This window comes from Astatotilapia calliptera, chromosome 20 (assembly GCF_964374335.1).
Source record: "Astatotilapia calliptera chromosome 20, fAstCal68.1, whole genome shotgun sequence".
Taxonomy (NCBI): Eukaryota; Metazoa; Chordata; class Actinopteri; order Cichliformes; family Cichlidae; genus Astatotilapia; species Astatotilapia calliptera.
In genome coordinates, this window is record NC_137441.1 from 36760771 (window position 1) to 36785302 (window position 24532).

General features: G+C 41.4%; 2 protein-coding genes across 4 annotated transcripts; one reads left to right on the forward strand and one right to left on the reverse strand.

The window, feature by feature from the left end:
• The first annotated feature begins 4778 nt into the window (after positions 1–4778).
• On the forward strand, positions 4779–14953 carry LOC113012960 (tetraspanin-2-like). The gene is made up of 8 exons (XM_026153433.2): positions 4779–5049; positions 10628–10730; positions 12679–12776; positions 12877–12951; positions 13030–13113; positions 13227–13283; positions 13379–13462; positions 13548–14953. The coding sequence occupies exons 1-8, from the start codon at positions 4981–4983 to the stop codon at positions 13611–13613; spliced, it is 636 nt and encodes a 211-aa protein (XP_026009218.1). The 5' UTR covers positions 4779–4980; the 3' UTR covers positions 13614–14953.
• Positions 14954–17007: 2054 nt separating this feature from the next.
• Positions 17008–21528, reverse strand: LOC113012943 (mitochondrial glutamate carrier 1-like). Of its 3 annotated transcripts, XM_026153407.2 has the most exons (11): positions 21378–21459; positions 21018–21114; positions 20787–20941; positions 20273–20398; positions 19968–20023; positions 19375–19465; positions 19171–19289; positions 18871–19066; positions 18614–18771; positions 18440–18515; positions 17008–18321 (listed from the first exon to the last, which is right to left on the reverse strand). In XM_026153407.2, exons 2-11 carry the CDS (start codon positions 21021–21023, stop codon positions 18162–18164), a joined length of 1143 nt encoding a protein of 380 aa, XP_026009192.1. In that variant the 5' UTR covers positions 21024–21114; positions 21378–21459; the 3' UTR covers positions 17008–18161. The 3 variants fall into 3 exon arrangements, with proteins under 3 accessions (XP_026009192.1, XP_080151263.1, XP_026009193.1); XM_080295137.1 differs by lacking the exon at positions 21018–21114 and having other exon boundaries at positions 21378–21528; XM_026153408.2 differs by lacking the exon at positions 21018–21114 and having other exon boundaries at positions 20787–20882; positions 21378–21516.
• Positions 21529–24532: the final 3004 nt, after the last annotated feature.

The following is a 24532-nucleotide window of genomic DNA, read 5'->3' on the forward strand; positions in this document are numbered from 1 at the left end:
ATTGTTACCACATAATTATTATTATTATTCTATTTTCTTTTTTGTTCTTTTTTTTTAATTCCCAAATTTCTGGTGACTCATGTCTCTGCATTAAGATATTCCAGCACCCAAAAGCAGAGGAGGCAGTAGAAAGACTTGTATGTGAACATCGATGCCTGAAGGAATGTGATTCATTCCATGCAGGCACGAGAGACGTGCTTTGCATTTTATACACACAGATTTATTAGCTGTGATGTTCCCAGTGTTCCCAGCAGTAGTGGTGACTTCTCGCCAGCTTGGCATACCGGTGTAAACACTACGGGAAGTCTCTGTGCATTTGTACTTGGAAGGAATGAATATTGCATAGAGACAGGTTCACAACTAAAGAAAGAATAGCAAACTGTATCTTAGCAAGGTACTAGGGCCACAATGAGTCACTACAACAGCTTTAATGTTTCTGATCTTAGAAAGTTTGGACACTGGTGGGAAAACATGCACATTTTTTCATGAGATAAGCTAAATGCAAGCATTTTTTTCACATGTAAATGCAACATCTAATACATTATTTTTCAATACCTTGTTTGGCCTTAATCAGATTATTAGGACTTGTGCTGCAAGTCAACTAATGCTTCTATAGCATGATCAATTTCAAACGTTTTGATACTCAGCAAGTGTGGCTGTGGAAATGTGAAGCTTACAAAGCCATGAAAGACTCTGTAATCATATCAAGTCAAACATGAACACCTCCGAGGTAAAATATCAATCATCTGAAATGTCAGGAAATGGCAATCAAGGGGAACTGAGGGGGAAAAGAACTAATGTGAAACATGTCTGCTAGGCTGGAAGGTTGCACAAAAACCTCATTGTGACTATAAAGAAAGTAGCCTTGACTTGTTTACAGCAAAGGTGTAACCCTCCAACCTCATCAAAAGTTCAACTCGAAATCTATTGATAAAACAATTCAGCTTTGGAGGAATGTTTGGTCAAAGAGATGAGATGCATTTGATGGTTAAACATAGACTAGAAATGTGCTTTTGATTATGTGACATAGGTGCTGATACAACAGATCAATGTTTCAAGCAGCCAAGAATCCACTATAGGTTGTCCTCACCGTTCTCTCCCACACAACAATGACTGTCCGGCTGCATTTTCAGTTTTCTATGGGGCACAATTAGTCTTGACTGAAGCTGTTGACTAAGGGATACGAAGTATTGATTATATTTGAGCTAAAGGCCCCTTGTGATGCATGAACTCCAGTCACCATTTTGCATATTCCTGTGTTGTTTCTTTTTTATTTAGGAAAATATATTTATCACATTCCCTCTCTACAAGACATGTAATCATAACAATAATTCATGGGCAACAGTGAGACTTTGTCATTTGACTTGATGTTGTGTTTTGATAAGATCTGTGACATGCTAATTAAATACACTAACCACAACACACCACCTATCACTGAAATATGAGGTCTTACTGAGGGCAAAGTCCTACGGAGCCCCGCAAGGGACATGGGAGAAAAAAAATTAAGACGCACTTTTGCGAGATCTCGCAAAAGTTCATCGTAATTTTTTTCTCCCATGTCCCTTGCGGGGCTCCGTAAAGTCCCGGACTTGGCCCATGCACTCGCGCATTCATGGCTAAAGCCTCTATTTAGGTGAGAATCTGCTACCCTCTTGTGGTCACATAGAGAACTGTACTTAACACTCAGATGAATAGCAGAGAACTTCTATTTCTTCCAAACAGCAGTTGAATTCTGCACCTCTTTTCACATCCTTGCCAGATACCTGGCTGCACTCTCACCTGCACTAACCCTGCGGGTTCACAGGTGCTTTTGAGCTCTGATCGTGTTGCCAGGAAACCTCATCACAGCAAGGCTGTCTGATCAAAGGGGGTTTTTTATGTTAAAATTGTGGCCTCAAAATACCTTTCACTTTGGAAAGAGCTGCTAACAGGCGGTCTGCTAACCCTGACATATTTTCCTTTGATTTTGCTGCAGTTGCTGTGAAGTTATACAAGACACTTGAAGCTTAAATCAGTGTCTCAAAGGAGAAGCAAAAAATGGCTTTTCTTTGATGAATCTTCTTTATGTGCACTTTTCTGAAATAGATTGACGTCATAGAGGTGAGCACGACTCAAAACAGTGACTCCATTACATTTCCATCACTGCACACATGCAATCAAAGAGTCTTTGAACGAAGCCCATTGTAGCATGCATTTGGCAGGGTGCAAACTGAGTGAAGCCACAGAAAATTCATTCTTGGTGTGACCAGCAGATGGCGCTACGCTGCCAGGGTTAGACAGTCTGTTTAAACGTGCCTACAAGTTTGGTGCTATGAGAGTGTTGAACATTTCTTCATTAATATGAAATATAAAATAAATTACAATTTTGCGTGAGGCTGCATTGATTTTACAGCTGGCAGGTCTCACGGAAAGGGCGAAGGCCTTCCTCCAGACCAGGATGAAACAATGGGCAAACATCTGCTCTTGATGATCCCACACATTCAAGAAACAAGAAACAAAAGTATGATCTGCTTACAACAGAACGCCAATAACAGTGATGACAACATGCTTCCAAAAAGACTCGACTTATACACGTCGCCTTCCAAGTAAAGTCAAACCTATCAGTCGCCTTGAAATACCAGAGCCATAATAGATCAACTCAATGATTGACCCATTAAGTATCTTGTTGAGCTATAAACGATCCAGCTGGTCATTTGTTATCTATTTTAGTGGAGGCTAAGACCTGCACATACTTTTCATGTTCACATGTTTGGAACTGCATAGCAACTGAGCCACTAACAGCCAACAACAGCGAACAAGCTGAGTGGTCTTATCAGCCTTTCCACTTTTGGAGCTGCTCTGAAAAGTGTCCAGTGTAAGCTTTGTTGTGGTTTCTTCATCTTCCACAGTTCCTCTAATGGGTCTCAGAACACAAATAGGGGTTTTTAACTGATTCAGTTTTGAGACAGATGCACAGGCGAATGACTGGAAACAGTTGCATGTTTTCTCTAAAATCTCTACCATGTCAGTTCTATCTGATTCTGCCTCCCCTTCAGCTTGGCAGACCACTTTGTTTCCAATATGAGGACATTTTTTGACCAGTGTCTGACTGCCACTGATAAAAAAAAGACATAAATAATTTTCTTTGGCTGTTCTCCCTGCTTCCAATAGCTGTATGGAAAATATGTTGAATATGGTGCTCTGCAGTTATTACATGTCATCGATGACAAACATCCGACAGACGAGCTGCTCTTTCCATTTCATTACCTGCACATATAAGTCTGTTAATTATACAGTAATGGTTCTTTTCACCCAGTGATCCAGCTGCAATATAAAAATAAGAACACTAACAACCTGAACTGGTTACCTAACTTAGTAATTTCCATTATTATATATTATTTTGCTATGAATTATATCGTACGTAATACATTGTTTGAAAAGTGTCTTCACTTAATTATTTAAACAGATTTTAGTGACATCAATATGTTGACATATTTTATGTGAGTAGGAAGAAAATGAACTTGTATGAACTCATCCCACCAGGATTAGATTAAGCACCACAGGCAGCTAAGGATAGAAACTGTCTGTTAGCCCCCAGGCCATTCACTGAAATTTAGAAGTAGTAACTTAGCAACGAATAAATAATAAACGTGTCAATATATTATCAGACAATTATTTTTATTTTATGTTTTTTACCCATCTCTTTCTACACCAGGCCTAAACTGGTACATACTCTTTCTGGGTTTACAGGAAGTGTTTGCCTCAGTGATTGCTGATAGGAAATGGCCCAACAGTATCGTGGCTGTTGCTGAAATCTTGAGTAAATCTTGTTATCTGTTGTGATTACAACAATAAACTGATGAAACATGCTTTTAAACTTAATGGCTGCGGAGACATACTTCCTTTGTTTACTTGCTTTTCCCCATACTTCATGTGTGCATAACAAAGCTTTTGATCAGCCTAAGGTGTTAAGAATAGGAATTAATGCAAACAACACAAAATTCATGTCATCACAAACATGTTTTAAGAACTGTTGAATTTATGAGTTTCAGCAAGTTTTTTTTCATCTTTTTCAAAATTATTTTTTGAAAGCACAGCGAGCTGAAAGAGAGGAAGGAATGTGCTTACACACCACTCTTTATCATTAGTTATTATTCACCTCTGGCTCTCTTCCACAGTGCATTCTTTCTCTTGTCTTCCTCCCATCACTCCCAACGGTCTTGGCAGATGGCTGACCCTCCCCGAACATGATTCTGGTGGTTCTTCCTGTTAGAAAGGAGTTTTTCCTTCCCACTGTCACCAAGTGTTCCATCAAAGGGGATCATTTGAATGTTGGGGTTTTGTCTCTGTCATTGTAGTGTCTTTACCTTACAATATAAAGTGCCTTGAGGCAACTCCCGATTTGATTTAAGACTGAATTGAAAGTTTGCGCTGAACATACATTTTGAGTAATGTAATTAATACCCATTTCTAATCACCAACCAGTTAATTTTTTTTATCTTTATCTGGGACTTTATTGTATATTTCACTTTCCACATTGAAGGTAGGCTGCCGTTATGCAGAATGCGATACATTTCAAACAAAAAACAGCAAATAAATATACAAAGCCAAAATAAACTTAAAAACATTACAATTTTATTAAAAAATAGTTCCTAATTCCGTTTGTGGGAAACTGATGTCTCCGTTTACAGGCAAATAATAAAAAAAAACGTCCCCATTGAGCAGTCTCAACCCCCCCTTCTGCCACCCTCTGCATTATTGAAAGGGGCGGTCTGGAAAGAGTCTAAGCGGATCCTGCAGTGTGTGTGTGTGTGTGTGTGTGTGTGTGTGTGTGTGTGTGTGTCTGTGTGTGGTAGAGAGAGAGAGAGGCTACCGTGACAGCGTCTCTTGATGCTGAAGCGCTGTCGCAGTGGGCTGAACCGCTGTTTCTTCTTTGTTCCGTCAGGGTAACCATCTGAGTATTTTACGGAGATAAACAGAATAAAGTGTCATTCAGTCGCAATGGGGAAGGTGGAGGGAGGAATGAAATGCGTGAAGTACCTGCTGTTCGTGTTCAACTTCACATTCTGGGTAAGTGGATGTTTTCGGTTCCGGTGCTGATGAGATGCAAGTTGCGCGTAAATAAACGACGAGCAAGTGCAGCAGTGCGGAATAGCAACTCTCACTCCGCGCGGCAGACTTTCGCGTCCACGTGGTGTTTTAGCGGTGATGCAAAGGCGCTTTGCGGTTTTCACCCACGAATATCTGCTTTGTTTAGTTGCTTTCCAGCACGGGTTTGGGCTGTTCTGCGTGGCGCTGAAAGGGTGACAGCTAGAGGTTTTTTAGTTTTGGCTCTCCGGTCTCAAATCAGATTTTCCACAGAGGAAAATCCCGCCCCCCTTCTTCTTCCCGGGGAAGCGTGTTTTTGAAAGGAAGACTGAATGAAAAGGCAGAGAGGGACACAGATTGAGACACAGCAGCGTGGAAAACAAGCTGAGCTCTTTGCGCTCTGTGCTGTATTTCCTCATTAACACAAACTGTCAACTGACTTGTAATCAAGAAAAGCTCTGCTCGCACTTCTGTTTTCTTTACAAGCAGCACTCAGAGATAAACTCATGCTACTCCAGACAGTCAGGTGGCTGCCAATGATGGATATACGTCGGTGTGTTATTTTGTCTTGTGCACATGCTTTCCACACGTGAATAAACCTCACAGGTTTGGCTATTCATTCCTTACAGATTCTTTGTGTGACCGTGAGTGTTGGGCTGCACTTTGCCTTTATTTATGCCGCTGTTCACACTCACCACTCATGGACAAGTTTCTTTGTGTGTGTGTATCTTTGCGTGTGTGAAAGAGACTTTTCCAACAAGCATCTGTGGAGTGGATCAGCGCCCTGTGAAAGGATCTATTGTGACAGTGGGACAATGGCATAATTTCAGGCTGCTGCTCGAGCCCTGGCTGCTCCTGCTCGGCTAAGCAGCAAAGCTTGCATGAGTCCCACTTCTCCTACGATTGACTGGTCCCACCATTGGCAAACTCCACTATCCCTGGCTTGATGGCACCTGTGAGTGGACACTTGCATGCCGAGGGGTAAAAATGAGAGATATGACAGGGTGAGAAAGAGTTAGCCATCCGATAGGCAAGAGTTAAAGATTTAGAGATGGAGGATGTACAGTGAGGCAGACAGTGAATGTGACAGAAGAGAAAAGGGTCACTGGGAGATTGCGAGGGATAGTGTGTGCGTGCTCACATGGTGTAAGAGGGACAGTTGGCTTGAATTTGACCCAGATAAAGACAGAAAACAGATCAGTATGAGCGTGTTGGAGTGCTCTGTGGATGAATGCCGACTGCTTGTGTTACAAATGAAAAAATGAAAACAGAAACTATTCTTCATTTGCAGTTTTTAGTCTGCTTGATTACCCACCACTCATAATCGTTGCACGCCAATTCCCGCTGGGCCGCAGTCCTCTCTGTTGTTTATGGAGTGAGTGATGAAGAGAAGGGAATGATGAAAGCAAATAGGATTTCTTTGAAATCCCCTCCTGAGCCCCAGTTGACGGTTGAACACTAATACTCTGACTGTAGACCGTTAAACAGAAAATAAATCGTTTTTTTACCTCAAGTATATAAAGAGTGATATTACTGTAGTTATACACATGAAACACACACAGACACACACTCCAGCTCCCACCATTCGGGTGAGATGAGATTCCCGCAGAACCCTGTTAAAGAAAAGGCCACTGATTAAACGCAGGCCAAGCTATTGTGTATATTTCACCATATTTCTTCTGTAAACAGACCATCAGTACCTCGCTGCCTTGTCTGCTCTGTGTTCTTTGCCCTATTTAGTAAAAAATTAAGCCAGCAAGGTAAACAGAAGGCTACAAGGCAAACACTGTCTCAGAGTGTTGTGCACAAAAGGTGCAGTAGGAAACTTTAGTTTACCGGTTATCAGTCCAACAGAAAATAATGTCCTTGTTCTTGTGCAGAGATTATCATCTTAAAAAGGTCACACATGTGCTTGTAATCTTTTCTTCCACAGTTTCTCAATTTGTTACAAATGATACCATTTATCTGATGCAGTCAAACTGCAACGTTGTTACTTATGAGTCAGCTATAGTGACACTGGGTATCACATTGAGGGAAAGTTTTGTTCTCCTGTTTTTACATCTAAAGAGCATCCGATGCAATTTCTAAATAGAGTAGGATCTAAGTATGCGCCAGCTGCTTTTTCACGGATCAAACATATCAAACATTTTAATCTGCATTCTGTAAATCGTGGTATAAATTAATACAAAAACATATTTTTCCCACAATCAATTAGAAAGGAAGATTTACTTTCTTTCTAATTGAAAATGAAAGCGCCTGCTGGGGAGAGTACCAAGTCTTTCACAGAAATGAAATGACCTTATCCAAAGCAAATGAAAGCCACAAGACTCATAAAGTCAAGATGTAACAGTACAAAGAGAACTGAAACAGAACTGAAAAACCCTGCATGAATACAGTATTTAATGCAACCAAACCAACCAACTAAAAGACAAACAAAACAGAGCACTGGGGTCATGTAGGACTTTTAACACGCATGCAGCAGAACAGGGTAAGAGTACGCTAAAGGGACATCACTTCAGGAAACATTCAAATGTCAGCTGGGATAGTTTGCAACTCTTCAAGCCACCCTATTCTCAAACTGCTGAATTAAGAAAATTGATGGATGGATGGAAAGTAAGTGGCTTATGAACCTAAAGGACACGAGATCAAGAAAAACTGGTATCCCATGTTGACACGTTGAGTAATTAATTCCCTTGTAAATGTCAGACTCCACTGGCTCCAGCTCACATAATTCTTGTATGGCATCATGTTATTTGACATTTTTTGTTTGCTTTCCTGCTGCCACTTCAGCTGGAGCAGGTTACTCATACTTTGACCGCTGTCTGGATACATTTAGAAGACATTGTTTTGAAGATTTCTGGTAAAAAGCCTAAAAAAACACTTTTTGTAGATGTGTTTCACTCCACCAGCCCCGCCTGTGGCTGAGTACAATAGCATTTACTCCACCCATAATTATGTCGCTCCTATTTACACTTTGCTGCTGCCCATCATTTTTAATGTGCCCTTGCTTCTGTTTTTTCCTGAACATGTACCAGACAAAAGACTATTTTAAAAAAAGCTTAACCAATTACTGCTGGATTTGAATTGTTTGAAAGGGATTTTTCTTGTTACTTTTATAAACTATTTTTGGTTTAATATACAGTAAAGCTCTTTTTTTGTCTGAACTAGAAAGTGGATAATGCCACAGACTGTCTGACCAAGACCACAGCCCTGTGTCAGCTCAGCCCCTGTTTTCATGGAAATTCCCCTCACAAAAACACTATGTAACGGCACTTTTAAAAAGCAGGCCTTAAACTGTAAAAGAACCTCAATAAAGCTCCAATACCAAGATTTCCATCCATTCCTGCAAATATCCAGACATAAAAGGCATTGGTACTGAAGGGGGGACACAGGGAAAAACTGGTGTTTTGGAGACTTAGGCTATACAGAACACACCCGAGAGATTTTAATACTCTGAACAAAATGTGTCCGTAGTCTGTGCATGCAAGCAGAGGAGTCTTCTAATGACTTACTCCCTCCTTTTCTCTCTCCCATCCCTATTCCAGTCTCTCTTTCATTGTGTCTGTCAGTTTCCATCCTATTGTGCACTAATGCATATAGTCACAGGGAGACAGTGGGTCTTTGTCCTTTGGTGAGATTGGGAGGGCGAGGCTGCGATGAGGTGGGGTTAAAGAAGGGGGGCTACATGGGGATAATCAGGGGGTGGTAGCAGAAAACAAGGGAGGGGTGTGGCAGGGGAGTTGGGGGGAGGGGGGGTAAACCAGGGGGATATGAAAGCAGAGAGGGTATTAATGGGACCTTTGGGATATTCCGGCTCATGATGGGAATGCATTTAGCGTGGCAGCTACTGACTGCAGTGTTTTGAAATGTGATTTGGAAAAAGGCTTTTAAATGCAATCACAGCAGTAATGAGCACAAACCTCGTTCAACCTCAGAACCACCTGCTCTTCAAAACAGCCGCAGCACGATCTACAGCAGCCCGAGACGGCCTTGCTCTTCCAACAGCACTGTGTGCATATCCACAAAATCCAGTAGGAAGCAGTAACCGCTTCACATTTTGCACCAACACCATCGCACCAGGTGTTCTGACAAATACCACCGTTAAATAGATCCAGAGCCCCTCTCCACGCTAATCCAGCCTGGTTCAGTAAGTCTGCAGATCCTTTACTTCGCTGTGCTTTATCACTTTGGACCTGCTAATCCTGAAACCCCAAGAGCTCAGCTGTCCCATACATCACCACGCATCACACTAAATCCTCGATTCGGGGGGAAACCGGCTTCCCAGCACCTGTCCCATTCCGATGCTTTACAGCTGAGCTGCTGGCTTCACTTTAAACCAACACTGTAAAATACAACCTGTGGAAAGAAAGAGGCACAGGAGTCAGCAGAATAAGGGGGAAGATTAGATATACAAAGCAAAGAAATGGAAAAAAGAGAGAGCAAAGTAAACAAAAGCAGCATTAAGATGGAAAAGTTTGTTTTTGTCTGAATTTGGCAGCAGAGCTTCTTTCTCCAAATAAATTCACCTAACAGAGCTTGAGGACACATAAACAGACACACAAACATCGGTCTACCTAAATTCTAGAACTAGGATGGCAAGAAACCATGTGACTCCTAAATACTCACAATTTAGACAAGTCGTTTTATTTCTCCGTGCACACAAACACACACACACGTATCGGTGCTGTTGTTTTGAAGCTCAACATGAAGGTTTTTAGACTGGATTATCCTCAGGGGGCCGAGCGATCATTAAAACCTCTCTATACTGATCTGTAAGTGGAGCATCCACAGTGACCCCTGCTACTCACATCTCTGTAAAAAGGGGAAAATACATCCAGTTGAAGGTCTTTGCAGCACTTATGGAACACGTTCTTGCTGTGTAACGCTCCCTGAAAGTAAGAGGCTTGAGTATGATTTTGTTTAATGCATAGTAACAGAGGTTTAGATGAAGGAAAATATGAGCGACATGTAACCACATTTCCAAACAAACAGGAGAGCCTGTTTAAGCTCAAGGTGCCACAGTGCTGCACACAGCCAAGCTGGTCATTTTCTCCCCACTGGGAAGCCAGTGGTCGTTAAAGGGTGTTTCCGTGTTACGTAAGATGGCTTTGCTCTGCTCCAGGGCTAAAATGCTCAGATGATCCACCCTTAATGTGGACAGACATTTTCACACAAAAGTGTGACACGTTCGCCTGTCTGCTCCTTTAAACTGAATCTATAAAGAGGGTGAAGGGATTGTTGTGTCTTTCAGGAACACCAGCAGGAGGAAGGAGAGAGCCGGTTTGCAAATGGAAAAAAAAAGTGCTGGGAAAAAGCAGCGCTTTTGTGATCCTGGCTTAAAACAGTGACCGAGATCAAGAGAAAAGATAGTATTTGTATGAAAAACATAGTTCAGTGTAAAATATATCCAGGAGTCTGCTTATTTTTGCAACTCAGTGCATTAAATGCATCTGGTATTTTTGAGGGTTTGGTTACTATTAAAGCAGCACATCATTGTCAGCTATTTTTTATCATTTATTTATATAGAGAGTATGTCTCCTCTCGTTCTTTCTCCACCCAGCTGATGGGCTCCTTCGTTCTGGCGGTGGGACTGTGGCTCCGTTTCGACCCAGAAACTGTTTCTCTGCTCAGCGGCGATAAGGCACCAGATACCTTCTTCATTGGTGAGCACCACAGCGCACCTTCGCTCATCTTTACAGCCAAGTCTGGCACGTTATAATTGTGTAACAATACGCCGAACCACATCCAGCACAATGCTGTTGATTTAACACATGTGTGGGTTAATTCACCGCAGGTTTTGGTAAAAGCTCTGTAAAACGCTTGTTGTCAACTGAATGTGATGAATTGTGTTTTCGTCACCACTGGGAGTTGTTTTTCTAGTAAAGTCCGGTTTGGGTTTGGGTTTTAAAGAAACGCAGCTGGGAAATCACTTTAAATGGGTCAAGGGAAGGTCTGCTGTTTCTGTTAACAATTAAGCTGAATATTAGGAATAGAAATGGAGAAGTAAGGCAGGAATTGTGCCAGTTGAGTGGCTTGTTTGATAAATGTGCATTAACTTATTAAAGCATCAAATGTTCTCTCACACTTTTTAAATTAGCAAACTTTCATGCTGGCGATGAGTGGGAATAACAGGAAGTGACTGTGGTGCAGTGTGAATACATTAGTGGACTCGCACGGGTGTGCACCACCTTTTAATCGGTCAATCTGCCCAGATGGAAAGAAAGAGGAGGAGGGGAGAAATATATGGACAATTAAAGAGAGTTACATCATGCAAATGGCAAAGCTTTGAAGCAAAAATTGGACATAGCATAATAATAAAGTGCTGAATGTTGAAGGGGGGGAGAGGAGTGGATTTACAAGGGTTTTCATGAGCTGAACACATAGTTTGTGTCATACTGAAGATATTTGTGGTTTCTTTTTAGGAAAAGAGATGCTTCTACTCTTGACTCCAGTCCAGCTAAACTGCTTTGGGGGATAACATGGTGTAATGGTAGACTACCTCTGGGAGAAATATTTGCTTACAGAATCCTGTAACACTGTTAAGGCATTTCAACACTTCTGCGAGAGTGCCTGTGAACTGAAGTCAGACGTCCATTGGAATTGACGGAGTGGGTGGCCCCTGTCGGGTCCTCTGAGCGTCTAGTGCTACACATGGGTTTGACAGCGAGCGCTGTACCCACAGCTGAGCACCCTCAACAGTTGCTAGGGCTTGTTTCCATAGCATCAAACCCACACAAAACTTTCTTTTTAGTTGAAAATTATTTTTAAGATGGAAGATAAAATAAGTTGGGACACAGAGGAAAAAAGGAAAATCTGATTTCCAGTATTTTCTTTCTTTCTTTCTTTCTTTCCCAAACAACAGTTTTGTTTAGCTTGTGGCGCAGTGCGAGCAGCAACATCACTTGTCACCAGATGGAAGAAGTTAAAAGCTAATTAGCCATCCTTAACTGACAGCACATTTAACACCTCCTGCTGTCAAAACTCTTTACAGGCAACTAAAGAAAAACCTGCAGGGTTACTGTATTGCACTTTGAGAAACCAGACCTCTCTGTCTCACTCTGACCTGACCCCATATAACATGAGAGCACCCTGCCTTAAACTACCCTCTGTGGAGCTGTTGCCTCACAACAGACCCCACTTGCATGAGATTACATGGAGCGGATCTGTTGAGTTCCTCCCTACAGACCAGCCCATGATGCACTGTGTGTTTCCTAATGAGACACTGAATGGTTAGCCAAGGGGCATGGCATGAAGCATCCACTCAGACCTCCCTCTAAGTCAGGCTTTTGCTATTAAGGGTATTTACTGAGGACGCCATTAAAGGGCACAACAAGAAGGGCTACTCTTAAAAAGGGATGTGGCCAAGCACCAATTTACACAGCAAACAGTACAATCAGAAATTATAATGCCTCTGTTTGTTTTCCTTGGCACTACGACTAACTCAGATTACAATCCTAGTCCTATGCTGCCCCCTTGTGGTGACTCTGTAACATAACCTAATCACCAAAGGAACAAGATGCGGGGGAAAGCTGAGCGTGTTGACACGAACACAAGAAATCTTTTGTATACCATTCCTGTTCATATTAACAAGAACCTTTTATGTTCCTCCAGGTGTGTACATACTTATTGGTGCCGGCGGTCTGGTGATGCTGGTCGGTTTCTTTGGCTGCTGTGGAGCCGTTAGAGAATCACAGTGCCTGCTGGGTTCAGTGAGTAAAAATGCACACACATCATAAGCAAAACTCCAACTGGAATGCACTTTTGGCATTTTATACTTCCGAGTAGTAAACGCTTAATCCCTTTTTGCAGTTCTTTGCCTGTCTGCTGATCATCTTTGGGTCTGAGGTGGCAGCAGGAGTGTTTGGATTCTTAAACAAAGACAAGGTACGTTCATTGTTTCACTGTTTTTGGAAACTGCAAGCAGTACCAATAGTCCAAATTCACTTTTCTTGTCTTACACAGATAATTGAAGATGTCCAGAACTTCTACGCAAAAACCTACAATGAAAACAGCAACGGCACTTTGATCCTCTCTTACCAGAAAGTGGTACATATAGAAGAAAACAATTATGATCAACTACATATATGAGGAATCATTGCTTTTTTTTAATGCTCCCTATAATAGGCCTTGTCTTCTCATATTTTTCCTCCCATTTTAAGCTGAGCTGTTGTGGAACTATAGAAAACCGATGCCCCGATGCTGAAAAAGACACCCGGGTAAGACCTCGAGCAGCTCTATACAATCAGCAGAAATTAAATTGGTTGATATCAAATGAATGAGTCTGGTGCCTTACAAAACATCTCCTCTGCAGGACTGCGAGACGGGCATCAAAGACTTCTTCAACAGTAAACTCTTCATCGTCGGATACGTGGGCATAGGAATTGCTGGTGTCATGGTGAGCAGGGAGAAGAGAAAAGTCAGGAATGCACATACGTACGTGATGGCGGATAATAAGATGATTTGTGTTTGCTGCTCTACAGATCATTGGGATGATTTTCAGCATGGTGCTCTGCTGTGCCATTCGCAACAGCAGGGAGGTCATCTAAGACGGATCCTTGGCCTCTGCTCTGACCTGCTTCTGTATCCAGCCCGTAAAGACTGTACAGCAATTCGTATTAAATGTCATCTCCTGTCTGTCAACCACCTGGGGAGCCAGGAAGTAGAACATGTTCGAAACAATCCCTTTCCACTGCAGTGCTCATCCCCTCCCTTGTGCAATGATCTTTTGGTTTGTTTTGTTGCTTATTTATTTCCAGTCCAAAGCAAACAACCACAGTCGACCTTTCACAGCATTCTGGGAAGACTTTCACATATCAAATGGGAGCAGTACAAATTCTATTGCGGAGCAGACAACCTGTCAAATAGCTTTTCCTAATGGCCACAAATTTTGAACCCACATACTATCACAGCAGTGTGAAAGCTTTTTCACACAGCCTTGACGCTGACCCCTGGGCTGTGGGAAACTTAAGCCTGAGAAAGCAATCTGAGGTGAAAGCTGCTGAGTTTGCTTATCTGTGCGCACAGAAACACACACACAGACACGCAAATACAGCTATGTTGTGCTACGTGAGCCCACGATCTTAAAAAAGATTTCTGCATCTCAGAGACCGTTTTGATTGGTTGGATCGGTGTGGAGCGTTACTCATGCGCGCTGTATTTCGATCCGGCAGGCATCCATCGGGATGCCCCATCACAGTGTGAGCGGACACTCCGTGAACCACTCAAACCACACAGGTTACACTAAATGACCAAAATCCAATGATCTTATTAAAGAACTCGTTCATATTTAGGGAAATCCACCTATTTGGTTTATTTTTAGAGTTAAGTGAACAGATTGAGGCCCAGTAAACATACATTACAGCCAGTTAGCTTAACTTAAGACAGTCAACATGTCGTCTCGTAGAAGAAGGAAAAATGTGTTCGCACTTTTTTTGTTACCTTTGGAAGGATTCAGTTTTTTTTCCATGTGTTCAGTATTTACTCTCAAACAATTAAGTTTGGATGTAACTTCCTATTTAACAAATATGAAAGCAGCATTCATCCTGTCATGTGGCTCATGGACAGAAAGTGAGTGTATTTCTCAGAACTCTCATATCTTTGCAGAACTAGGTTACTTTGCATGATAATGTTCATATACGAGCATAATATGTTGTCTAATTTAAGTACTACATTCCCAAGCTGGTGTGTGCTGATGAGTTAGGCAGATCACCAAACTCCAAATTCCTCTGTTGAGCAGGAATGAGCATGAAGGCTACCTGAAGAGTTACACAAATGTGCTTTTGCAAATCCAAAAGAATATATATTAACTTCATTTAAAAGCATCTTGTGTGGTCCAATGAAAATAATCTGTTATGTAATAAAGCGTCCCATCAGACACTGTATAGAAGACCCAGACCCAGCGGTCATGTTTACAGGCTAAACTATCCAGTCAGCTGAGAACAGGCACAGGTGGTGGTTAAATGTGCTCATCTAAGCCAGGCCTCTGATGTCTTCTCACTTGCGTCAGTTTTCTCTCGGTGCCTTAAAATTACACCACCCTCAAAAAGAAGCAGTAGAATAGTCTCTATATTTGACTCAGTTCATTAACCTCAGCGTGTAGGAGGGAAGGATAGACGACTCAGCCTGGGTCGTTTCCACCTATCCAGCTTAAATCAGGCCATTGCTTATTCTATAGGACGTTTTCCAGCAGGCAGGACAGTAGGATGTAAATATGTTTCTTTTTCTATTGTACATTGTTTGTGCTAAATGTGATAGTTACTATTTAACATGCTGTGTTTAGACAGATGTTGGCAGTAGCTGTACAGTGTAATAGTGGCGAGATTGTTTGTATCCACACAGCTCGAACAGCGTCTGATTGATGTGCCTTTCTTGAAGCTGGTCGGTGAGCTGAACGTAGTGAATAAATGTAGCAACAGCGTGCACGTTTGTAGACTTGGACTGCAGTTAGCTGTCAAATGTATTCGACGAGTAGCAGACGGGGCTCGACTCGCCATTTTATGGCGTGTTTCACAGTGCTGCGTTCAACTCGAGCTCAGCCAAGGAAGCTGACGTGGTGCGAGCAACGACTTTCCTGCCAAATATTTCAAAAGGCTTTTGGTACCAAGGAATCCTGTAACGAGGACTCAAAACAATCATTTTAATGCTGATTAAGTTCCAACAATCAAGCTGCGTCAGACATGCTGGTCAATATTACTATTCTTTGTTTTTTCCATTGCATTGTAATGTGGCACAAGCGATGACAACAAGTGAGACTTGATAACCACTTCAGGGTGCCAGGAGGCAGTGTTTACTCTGAAGACTGAAGCAACACAGGACTATCACCAGACTGTCACTTCAGAGGCACAGTTTACTGCTACCAAAGCCACCAATCTGTTGCTGTCTTCCTCATTTCTATTTGTTAGAGCAAATCTGGAGATGTAACACACTGTGCACCTCAAAAACAAAAACTCTGTACACAGTCAAGCCTTTCATAGATGATTGTGTGTTAATTTATTTTGATACCATTCCAGGCCTCTCAGGAATATAGGTGTTTGAAGTTTAATAAAGCTTTTTGAAGGTTTTGTAGAGCTTCACGTGTCTGTCCTTCCATTATTGCATCACAGACATTTGCACAAGTGCACACAGGGAGGACATGCTGGTCTTTATTGGCCATTTCCTTTTGGAAAAGTGTTCAGTGGTAGTAGATTTACAATTGTATGTGGATGATTAAAGCAGATACAAGTTTATATATAAACTCTGAAAGCATTGACGTTTCTTTTTGCACATACACAGATTTAAAGTGTGTGAGATTGTTGTTTAATATCTTGGGATCGGTCCACACGTTCACGCAGGATGTCAGTGACACGCTCACGGCACACTTCTAGCAATTTCCATTAATGAAATCCATCTGCAGCATTTTCCTGGATGCGCTCTAAATGTAGCGATATTTTTACCTCACATCATGAGAAGTGCTGACACAGCAAAGCTCCTTTAGAAAATAAAATGCAAATAATTTAGTAGTTTCTAAATGCAGCACTGCACAATTTAGAAGCAATGGTGATCCCCAGGAAAACCAGTGAAATCTCCAGTGATTAAGTAGGTTTCCAGATTTAGTTGCATGAGTTTCATGTCAGAGGTTCACATTTCTGCACTTGATCTGTAAGGACAGCTGGATATTAAGTTAAAGGTATAGTTATGTGTGCAATCCAGCTGGCTCAAGGACTGCCCGGGGTGAAATTACCTCAGCACTGCAGCACGAGCACTTTTACTGCCAAAATCTGAACCACGCTTGTGGTGCATGTGTAAAGGAGCAGGGTAACACCTTTCAGGCCTACATAAAAACAAAATATTAAATCATCTGAAGTTAATTTGCTGCCTGTTTCCCATCAGCGAGTGATTACAGACTATAACATTCAACACTTCAAGCCACACACACTCAACACAAACAACAGAAATAAACGCTGCATTTACAGACATTTATTCAGCATTTATGTATTTACAAAAAACTGCTCTAATTTGGCTCCACTTTGCACAGTTTGAGAAAACTGAAGAAAAACCTGCATATTTACATTGGTAGAACAGTTTAAATGACTTTAACCCATGAAAAGGTCGAGCAGGCAGAGAATCTATCATTACACTGTTTACTGCCTCTGAATGCCTAACATGTCATTGTGTGTGTGCTCCTGCATCTCTGACAGCTAGAAATCAGACAGACAACCACAACAGACTAAGAGAACATGGCTACATGTAGGTCATGTAGCACCTTTTTTCTTCCACGTTTGGTCCCAAATGCCAAATGAATCCATCAATAAAGTCTTTACCATTAAACAACATTTCCTTTACCACAAAAATGTGGTTCTCTAAAGTCAGCTGCAGGTGGCCTTGTTGGGCTTTATTTGCAGAGTTAAAAAACACAAACAAAAAATACACAGAGTTGTGTAGAAGAGACTCACAGTGCGCGCTCAAAACTAAAATTCACTTTAGATCAATCACAGTTGTGTATGTGGTGCGAGAACGGGGAACAGGAGACCTCTTGACCAAACGTTTCTTCTTCATCTTTTCTAAACCATCATCCCTAGCTGACAGAATTTGGGACGAGGTTATGCCCCTTTTTTATTTATCCTCTTAAAACAGGACGGAAGTGAAGTAAAAATGTTCTACCACTATTGTTTTATGCTAATTGGCACAGTTATGTCTCTTCATAACATTAAATACCATCACCTCATAGTTGCCAAGATAGAGCAGTTAGATGGAAAACCAGATTAGGGTTGCAATGAAAGGCAGGTGATGGAGTAAAGCTGAGAAAGCAGTGAATAGTCTGGTGCCCCTGAAGCAGAGCTCTGGGCAGGTGAGGAAAGCTCTCTCTCCCAGAAAGATCCAGTGAAGCACATAGACTGGTAAACTTCAACCTCAGTCTCTTAAAAAAAGAGATCTTCATGCTAAAGTCATATTTTTAGACCATTTTAAAATGAATGGCATATCTATGATCCATTTAGCATTTTACTCGAAACCTCCAACAATAAAGAAGGTACACAAAGAGCTGGATCCATTGCTACACTCGGGGCATAGCTGCTGTAATTTAATAAACCAGCAAAGGTTGGAAACAGCTTTTTTTTTTATGCAGAGCAGATGTTGTAGGGTGTGTACCCCAGCAGGAACTCTCCAACACCCACAAAGTACACAACCTGTGCAATGCCAAAGAGCGGGGCTATGACAAGGGCCCGGCAAGTAGCTCCCTTGAGGAAAGCTCCAGGACCCTCTTTTCTCAGGATCTTCCTGCAAATAACAAGACAAGCCCAGAATTAGTCTTTGATTTATGCTATCGAGGCCAAGCCAAGCAGAATGTTTGTTGGTGATGCTGAGAATCCAAAGCTATGATTTAAGCTATGTTCACCTGATACAGTCCACCACGCCACTGTACGTTTCTTCATTAGTTCCTTTTCTGAGTGACTGGAGCCTTGTTTTGACAACTGCATGAGACAGAAAATTATAAATTATGCAAATAATAAAATGATGTTCTTCTTTAAAATGTCACTTTACTTCGTAGTGCACCAAATGAGTCTCTCACCATCACAAGGACTGACAGCCACAGCGGCGATGGATCCAGCCAAGCAGCCAGACAAAAAGGACCAATAGAAAGGGACGGATGGGTCGTCAGATGAATGCTGGCCAAGCTGGTGCACATGTGCAAAAAGAGGAAAGTACACAACAGAGAACGGGATGTCCCTGAAAAGATAAAATACAAACATGTTTGGATTGATAGACAGAAAGATGTAAAACTGGTTGATTAAACATGTGATATGGCAATACATTTGCACATCTCACCTCATCAATGTGGCCCCAAGACCCCTGTATAGTCCTGTAACACCCTTGGTCCTCAGCAGCTCTCTGGTGATCTGTATGGCAGAAGTTCGCATGGCTTGAGGCCCAGGGACGGTGTTATAGGAACGGCTAAGAACTGCGCTGGCCCTGCCCATCTTCAGAGTTGTTACAACAGCGGGCATCACTCTCTGCTGGGCAGCTGGCAGAAACAGGAAATCTAAGTATTTTAGAGCTGAAACACCCCCAAACACCAGTTTTGTTTGGGGGTTTTTGCAAATGATTTGCAGATGTAGATGGTTTTACCTATCCTGCCTGCATCCTGCAGCTGGATCTTGAGCATCTCCATGGGTGTGGTGACAATGACCTGGCACATCCCCGCACAGCATCCCGCCAACATCTCCTTGAACACTGTCAACTTACCACTAAGGACCCAAACACGTCGATTAGATAAAAAATAAATAAATAAGAATGACACTGGATGTTAATATGTTCTTAAGTGCTACTCACCCATCTTTGCTCAACATGTGGCGAAAGAAATCATTAGCAGCTAGTTTGATGGCTTTCTCTGGGGTTACCAGGGTTAGATTTACTGCAGCACCTGCAACAACAAACCTGCTTGTGACAAACTTCCTCCTAATGAAGCAAAGGTGCAGACTTGCTGAAACATATTAACTCATCAGTCTGACAGCACATTTTCCAGTGCAGGAAAACAGGAGTATAGAAACTATCCTGACTGTAGGAATGTGCAAAGCAAAACGGAAATGTTTAGCAACAGAACAAAATAGCCTGCCACTAAGCTACTGTGACACAACTGACTGCATTTTTCGCTGCCTTGCACCAAACCATTAATGGGCCAGTTTACTCAGGCTTTGATCCAACACTGAATGTGACTCAGCATCTGTGCGTCTTATTAAATTACCCAGTCTGGTTGTATTGGTTCCACCAATTTCAAATAAGGTCAGGCAATTAAAATGTGTCATAGATCTCTTTGCTTTTACATATATCTGCCAATGTAGGTGATGGCAGTTCTTGCAAAACTAGATAAAGGACTTTGGGGCAAACAATCACTTGTAAAAACTGCAAGTATGGGCAAGTATTACCTCTGTACATGCCAAAGTAGCCCTCAGATTTAACTGTCTTCACTAGGCAGTCCATCCTGGTGAGAAACATGAGATTCACAGTGAAGGTTGTTATCATTCAGTGTAGCAGAATGGTGTCATTACAACATAAGTGTCACTGAAACATAATGATGACACAGCAACAAGAACAGGAACTTGCATAGTAGAAACAATAATGTATTCACACGCATTTTTAAGAAGAAGAAGCACTGGATTATGAAGATACAAACTATACTAGTGTTGTCGCAAACTATCAGTGAGTTTTCATTTGCAGGTGCCGGTCTCACATGTTCTTGTAGATTTGCTGCCCACTGCGCTGGTTCTGCAAGCGCGTCTTGGCCAAGTCGATTGGGAACACACAGGTGACTCCTACCATGCCTGCAATCCCTCCATTGATCAGTTTGGCTGGTAGACTGTACAAAGGCAAGTCGCAACAGACAAGGACATAACAATCATTCTTTTTCCCACCATTTCTGCAGTTACACAAAGAAGGGCGTTGACAGGCGAGGCGAGAAAACCTGCTCAAACTAAGCTGAAGTAATATGAAAGCAACTCATTATGCTTCTTGGTGTGTGACCCATACTAGTGTATCTCTTTGTAGAAGCTATAGAAAATAACTTGTTGACAAAGTAAAGCAAACAACTCACATATAACTGTAATAAAGTGCTACACATTGGCACAAGAGCAAAAGACAGGTGGCAAATTCTGTGTTTATTGTATAAAACTATTGGATTGACAAAAAAACAATTAGAACATGCCTCGTTCCTATTATCTCATCTAACTTGGTGCACAGGTCCGTACCTTATCTGTTGTTGCTGGGCCATGGTTCTTGAATTTGGTGAGTGCAAAAGTTGTTTTAGCACAGAGGGAGAGCAGGCTGAGAGTCCCTGAGAGACACTGAGCAAGGCAAGAGCAGAAATAAGCTCAAGGTGATATATATAGAGGAAAGTCCGGCCCTGCAGAGACAAGGATAAATTTGACTCTCCACCCACTGCATTACCAGCCAAGTTAAAATCAGGGTCAGTTACCCACCAACATCAAAGCACAATCCTAATATCCAAATCAAGGCAGGCATACACCCATCTGCAGTGTGTCATTTCAGATGAATCCAGCTCTTGTCTCGAGGCGTCTTGATTGCAAACATACACTCATACAATGGATAAAATCATAAATTAAAAAACAAACAGCTACTGCGCCTGATAATAACGTGTGATCTGAGTTAGAAAGTTAACTACATCTGCTCTGCCTAATTACAAAAGCTTTACAGTTTTTTGCTTTTTGGTTGTTTTTTTAACCCGTCCTGCAACTTTTTCCCGGGTTGTTAAATTTATTTAGATGTGAAAGACATAGTAAAACATCGGAGCTGTATTCGAAAGAATCGTGGTTACTTACGGAAAAGAGCTGGGACAGCACGCCTTAAAATAAAGACTTTAACGCTGCTTCATATCCACCATCGTCTTGGTTAATAAATTAATGAATGAGTAGAAAGAGGAAGGAGACAAGCTACAGCTAGGTGCGCCTCAGACCTGACTTGGGAACCAATAAAAATTGATTCTCTAAAAACTGGGCGGGACAAACAGACCATGACGCAACATTTATAAGCGTTTCTCTCAGACATCAGCCGAGTAATCCTGATATCTCTGATATGGTTCGTGCTGGCTCACAGCAGGAACCCATTTCCTGGAACCATCATTCTTGCTATTGTTAGGTATTGTACTGGGTCTGTTCATGGTCCAGTTTATTATTATCGCCACCCAACCCCCTAAGCTAAGCAGTAACCAAATTAGCCTTTTTTTTTTAATTTAATTTATTTTTTATTTGTTTATTTAAATGTTTTTATTGTAATTTCACACTTTTAGTCATAAAAGACAAAAAAAAATCACAACTGTATTGCATGAACAGACTGTTTTATTGCAATATCATAATAAACTAGAGAACAGAACATGAGATGCACTACAATAACATCAACACACACAAACACGTAGTCATTTTCATTAATAGCTGAATCACTTCCGTGCAAGCGCGCTGCTGCTTGTATTGGAGTATTGTGAGATCTCCACAGCAGACTGGTTCTGTTTCTTCACACTGTCAAGTGTCGTGAAGCACTGATCATAAGGGATACGGCTGGTCCGGACGCAACGGTGTGTGCGTGTGTCACAGCGCCTACAGCTGCAGCAGTGGGCTGCGGGATAATACAGCTGTGGGTTGACATCCTTGGGACAACCAGGAATATGGGCAGCCCGGTACACCAAGGAAAGAGGAACACAGCTACGCTGGATCAAGAAAGTCCTCCCAAATCGTCCCCTCAAATTAGTGTCCTGGAAATGAGGAAACAAGGCTGATGACGACAATATTCAATGAGAACGGAACAAGGTGCCATTAAGATTTTTATATGATTAATATGTGAAAAATCCGCAGAATGTGTTACAGTTTGATATGTCATCATTACCTTCATCACATTTATTGTTGTCTCAAATATTCTCAAAATGTCCATCATACAGTTTGCTTAACCTTTACATCATTGAGTTTCCATGAAAAGTGTAACTGTGTGCAGAAGTTGTCACCTGGGTGTAACAATAGCCACTGCAGATGGTAGTGTTGATGGCCACGCACTGGGTGCAGTCTTGCTTCTCAATCCATAAAGTGTAATTCTTCAGCATACAGGTATACACCGCACCAACCATCAGCACACACAACAGCAAGGATTTCAATGCAAACAGAGGCATGCTAAATCTGTAAACACACACGAATGTACGGACAATTAAAGATACATGCAAGAAAACAGAATAAACAGATGCAATCAGAACGCTATCAATGCAACGTTTGCTTAGTTTCACGCAAACCTAAACTGAAGAGAAAAAAACAAACTGTGACATATGACCTTAGTGATATCTTGGAACTACAGAAGTGTCAGTTCATTGCAGAATCTGTTATGATGAGACGAGTTTGGTTCCCTCCTGTTCCCCTGGAAGTATCTGAAACTATAAAGGATGCCCATCCGCTTTTATGGAAACCTTAATCCACCCTGAGTGCCCCAGTAGACTTTGGTATACATCATTATTCCAATAATCGTGTCAATATCACTGCAGGTTGAAAATGCTGCCACAACATCTGTGCAAACCACAAACAACAAGTTATGCAACTCCAGCCCCGACCCTCAAACGTGTATGGCTGGGCAAAACTGATCCATGTGACTGATTCCACACGTTTTAGGTCGTGAGACGCGAAAGAGTCAAAGAATATTCCTCAAACTCAGTCTCCGTTTAAAAGTGCATTCAAACTTGTGTCAGTAAAACACATTGTAAGCTCCTCATTTAGCAGAGTGAACGCTCACTCGTTGTACTTAATGATGATGATGTTTGAGCAAACAAATCGTTTATAAAATGTGGAACTAGAGAAACAGATTCCTCTGTCTTTATGTTAAAAACAATTAAAGAAAAGTATAAAAGTTCCGAATAGAATCAAATGGAGACAAAATCAGAAATAATCTCATTTTACTTATGAATTCTGCTGTAACTGCTCATATTGGTTTGGCCTGGCTGATGCTGGGTCAGCCCGTGTCCTACAAGTAAGGTAAAAAGGGTATAGCCTCTTTAGCTAAGCCATTAATGCTCCCATAATTCCCATCTGTTCTTAACAGAGGTGGCCATGTGCCCTCAGATTTTTCCTCACTAAATGTTGTAAATAAACACGTTCAGCCAACACATGTAGGAGAGGCCTTTAAATCTGCAGGCATTTTAAAGAACTGCACATGTATCAATTTAAAAATTCAAACTTCATTAATTTTATTCAAGACTCAACTTTACACAATAACCGAGATATAAAATTTAAATGAAAAATATGCAATTTTGTGTATAATTCTAAAAATCTGAGAAACCCCCAAATGCAGCTTCTTTTTCTTACAGGTTAAATCTCTCAACAGTAAATGTATTTCTAACTTTGATTAGATTAAGCTTCCATTTTTCTGATGATAAACCATATAAAATCCACCCTGAAATACATTAACTACGCTTTTATTAAATTATTCATCTTATACTCACCATGCAGTCTGACATTAAAACTTCTTTATTCTTGCGACCTGGTCCCTGATGTTGTCACTCTGTTTTCGCTCTACATTTAACATGACGGTCACAGTTATATACTGCAGCCATCAGATAATTACAGCAAACTGGGTCGTGGACAGTTCACCAATTATCTGTGCCGACACACATCCCGCTTTTTTGAGACCAGCGGATTATTATTTGTATGAGGTATGAGAGAAGAGAACAATCAAACTGATTCATATCTCTCTCCAGACATTACTGTGTCAGTTTAATACTACACGGTACATATTCTGATTAGTGAAGATCAGGGTTAACTTACTTAAGTAGCAATATTAATTACATAAATATTTACATTTTTTGACTACTTGCAATAATCCTTCCATAGTATATGGAACTGGCACACAAAGCTACTATTTCATTTAGAAACAAAACAGGTTTGCACACTTTCAAGTAGCACGCAGAAAAATCAGAAAGTATGCATGTTAAACAATTTAAAATATTTGA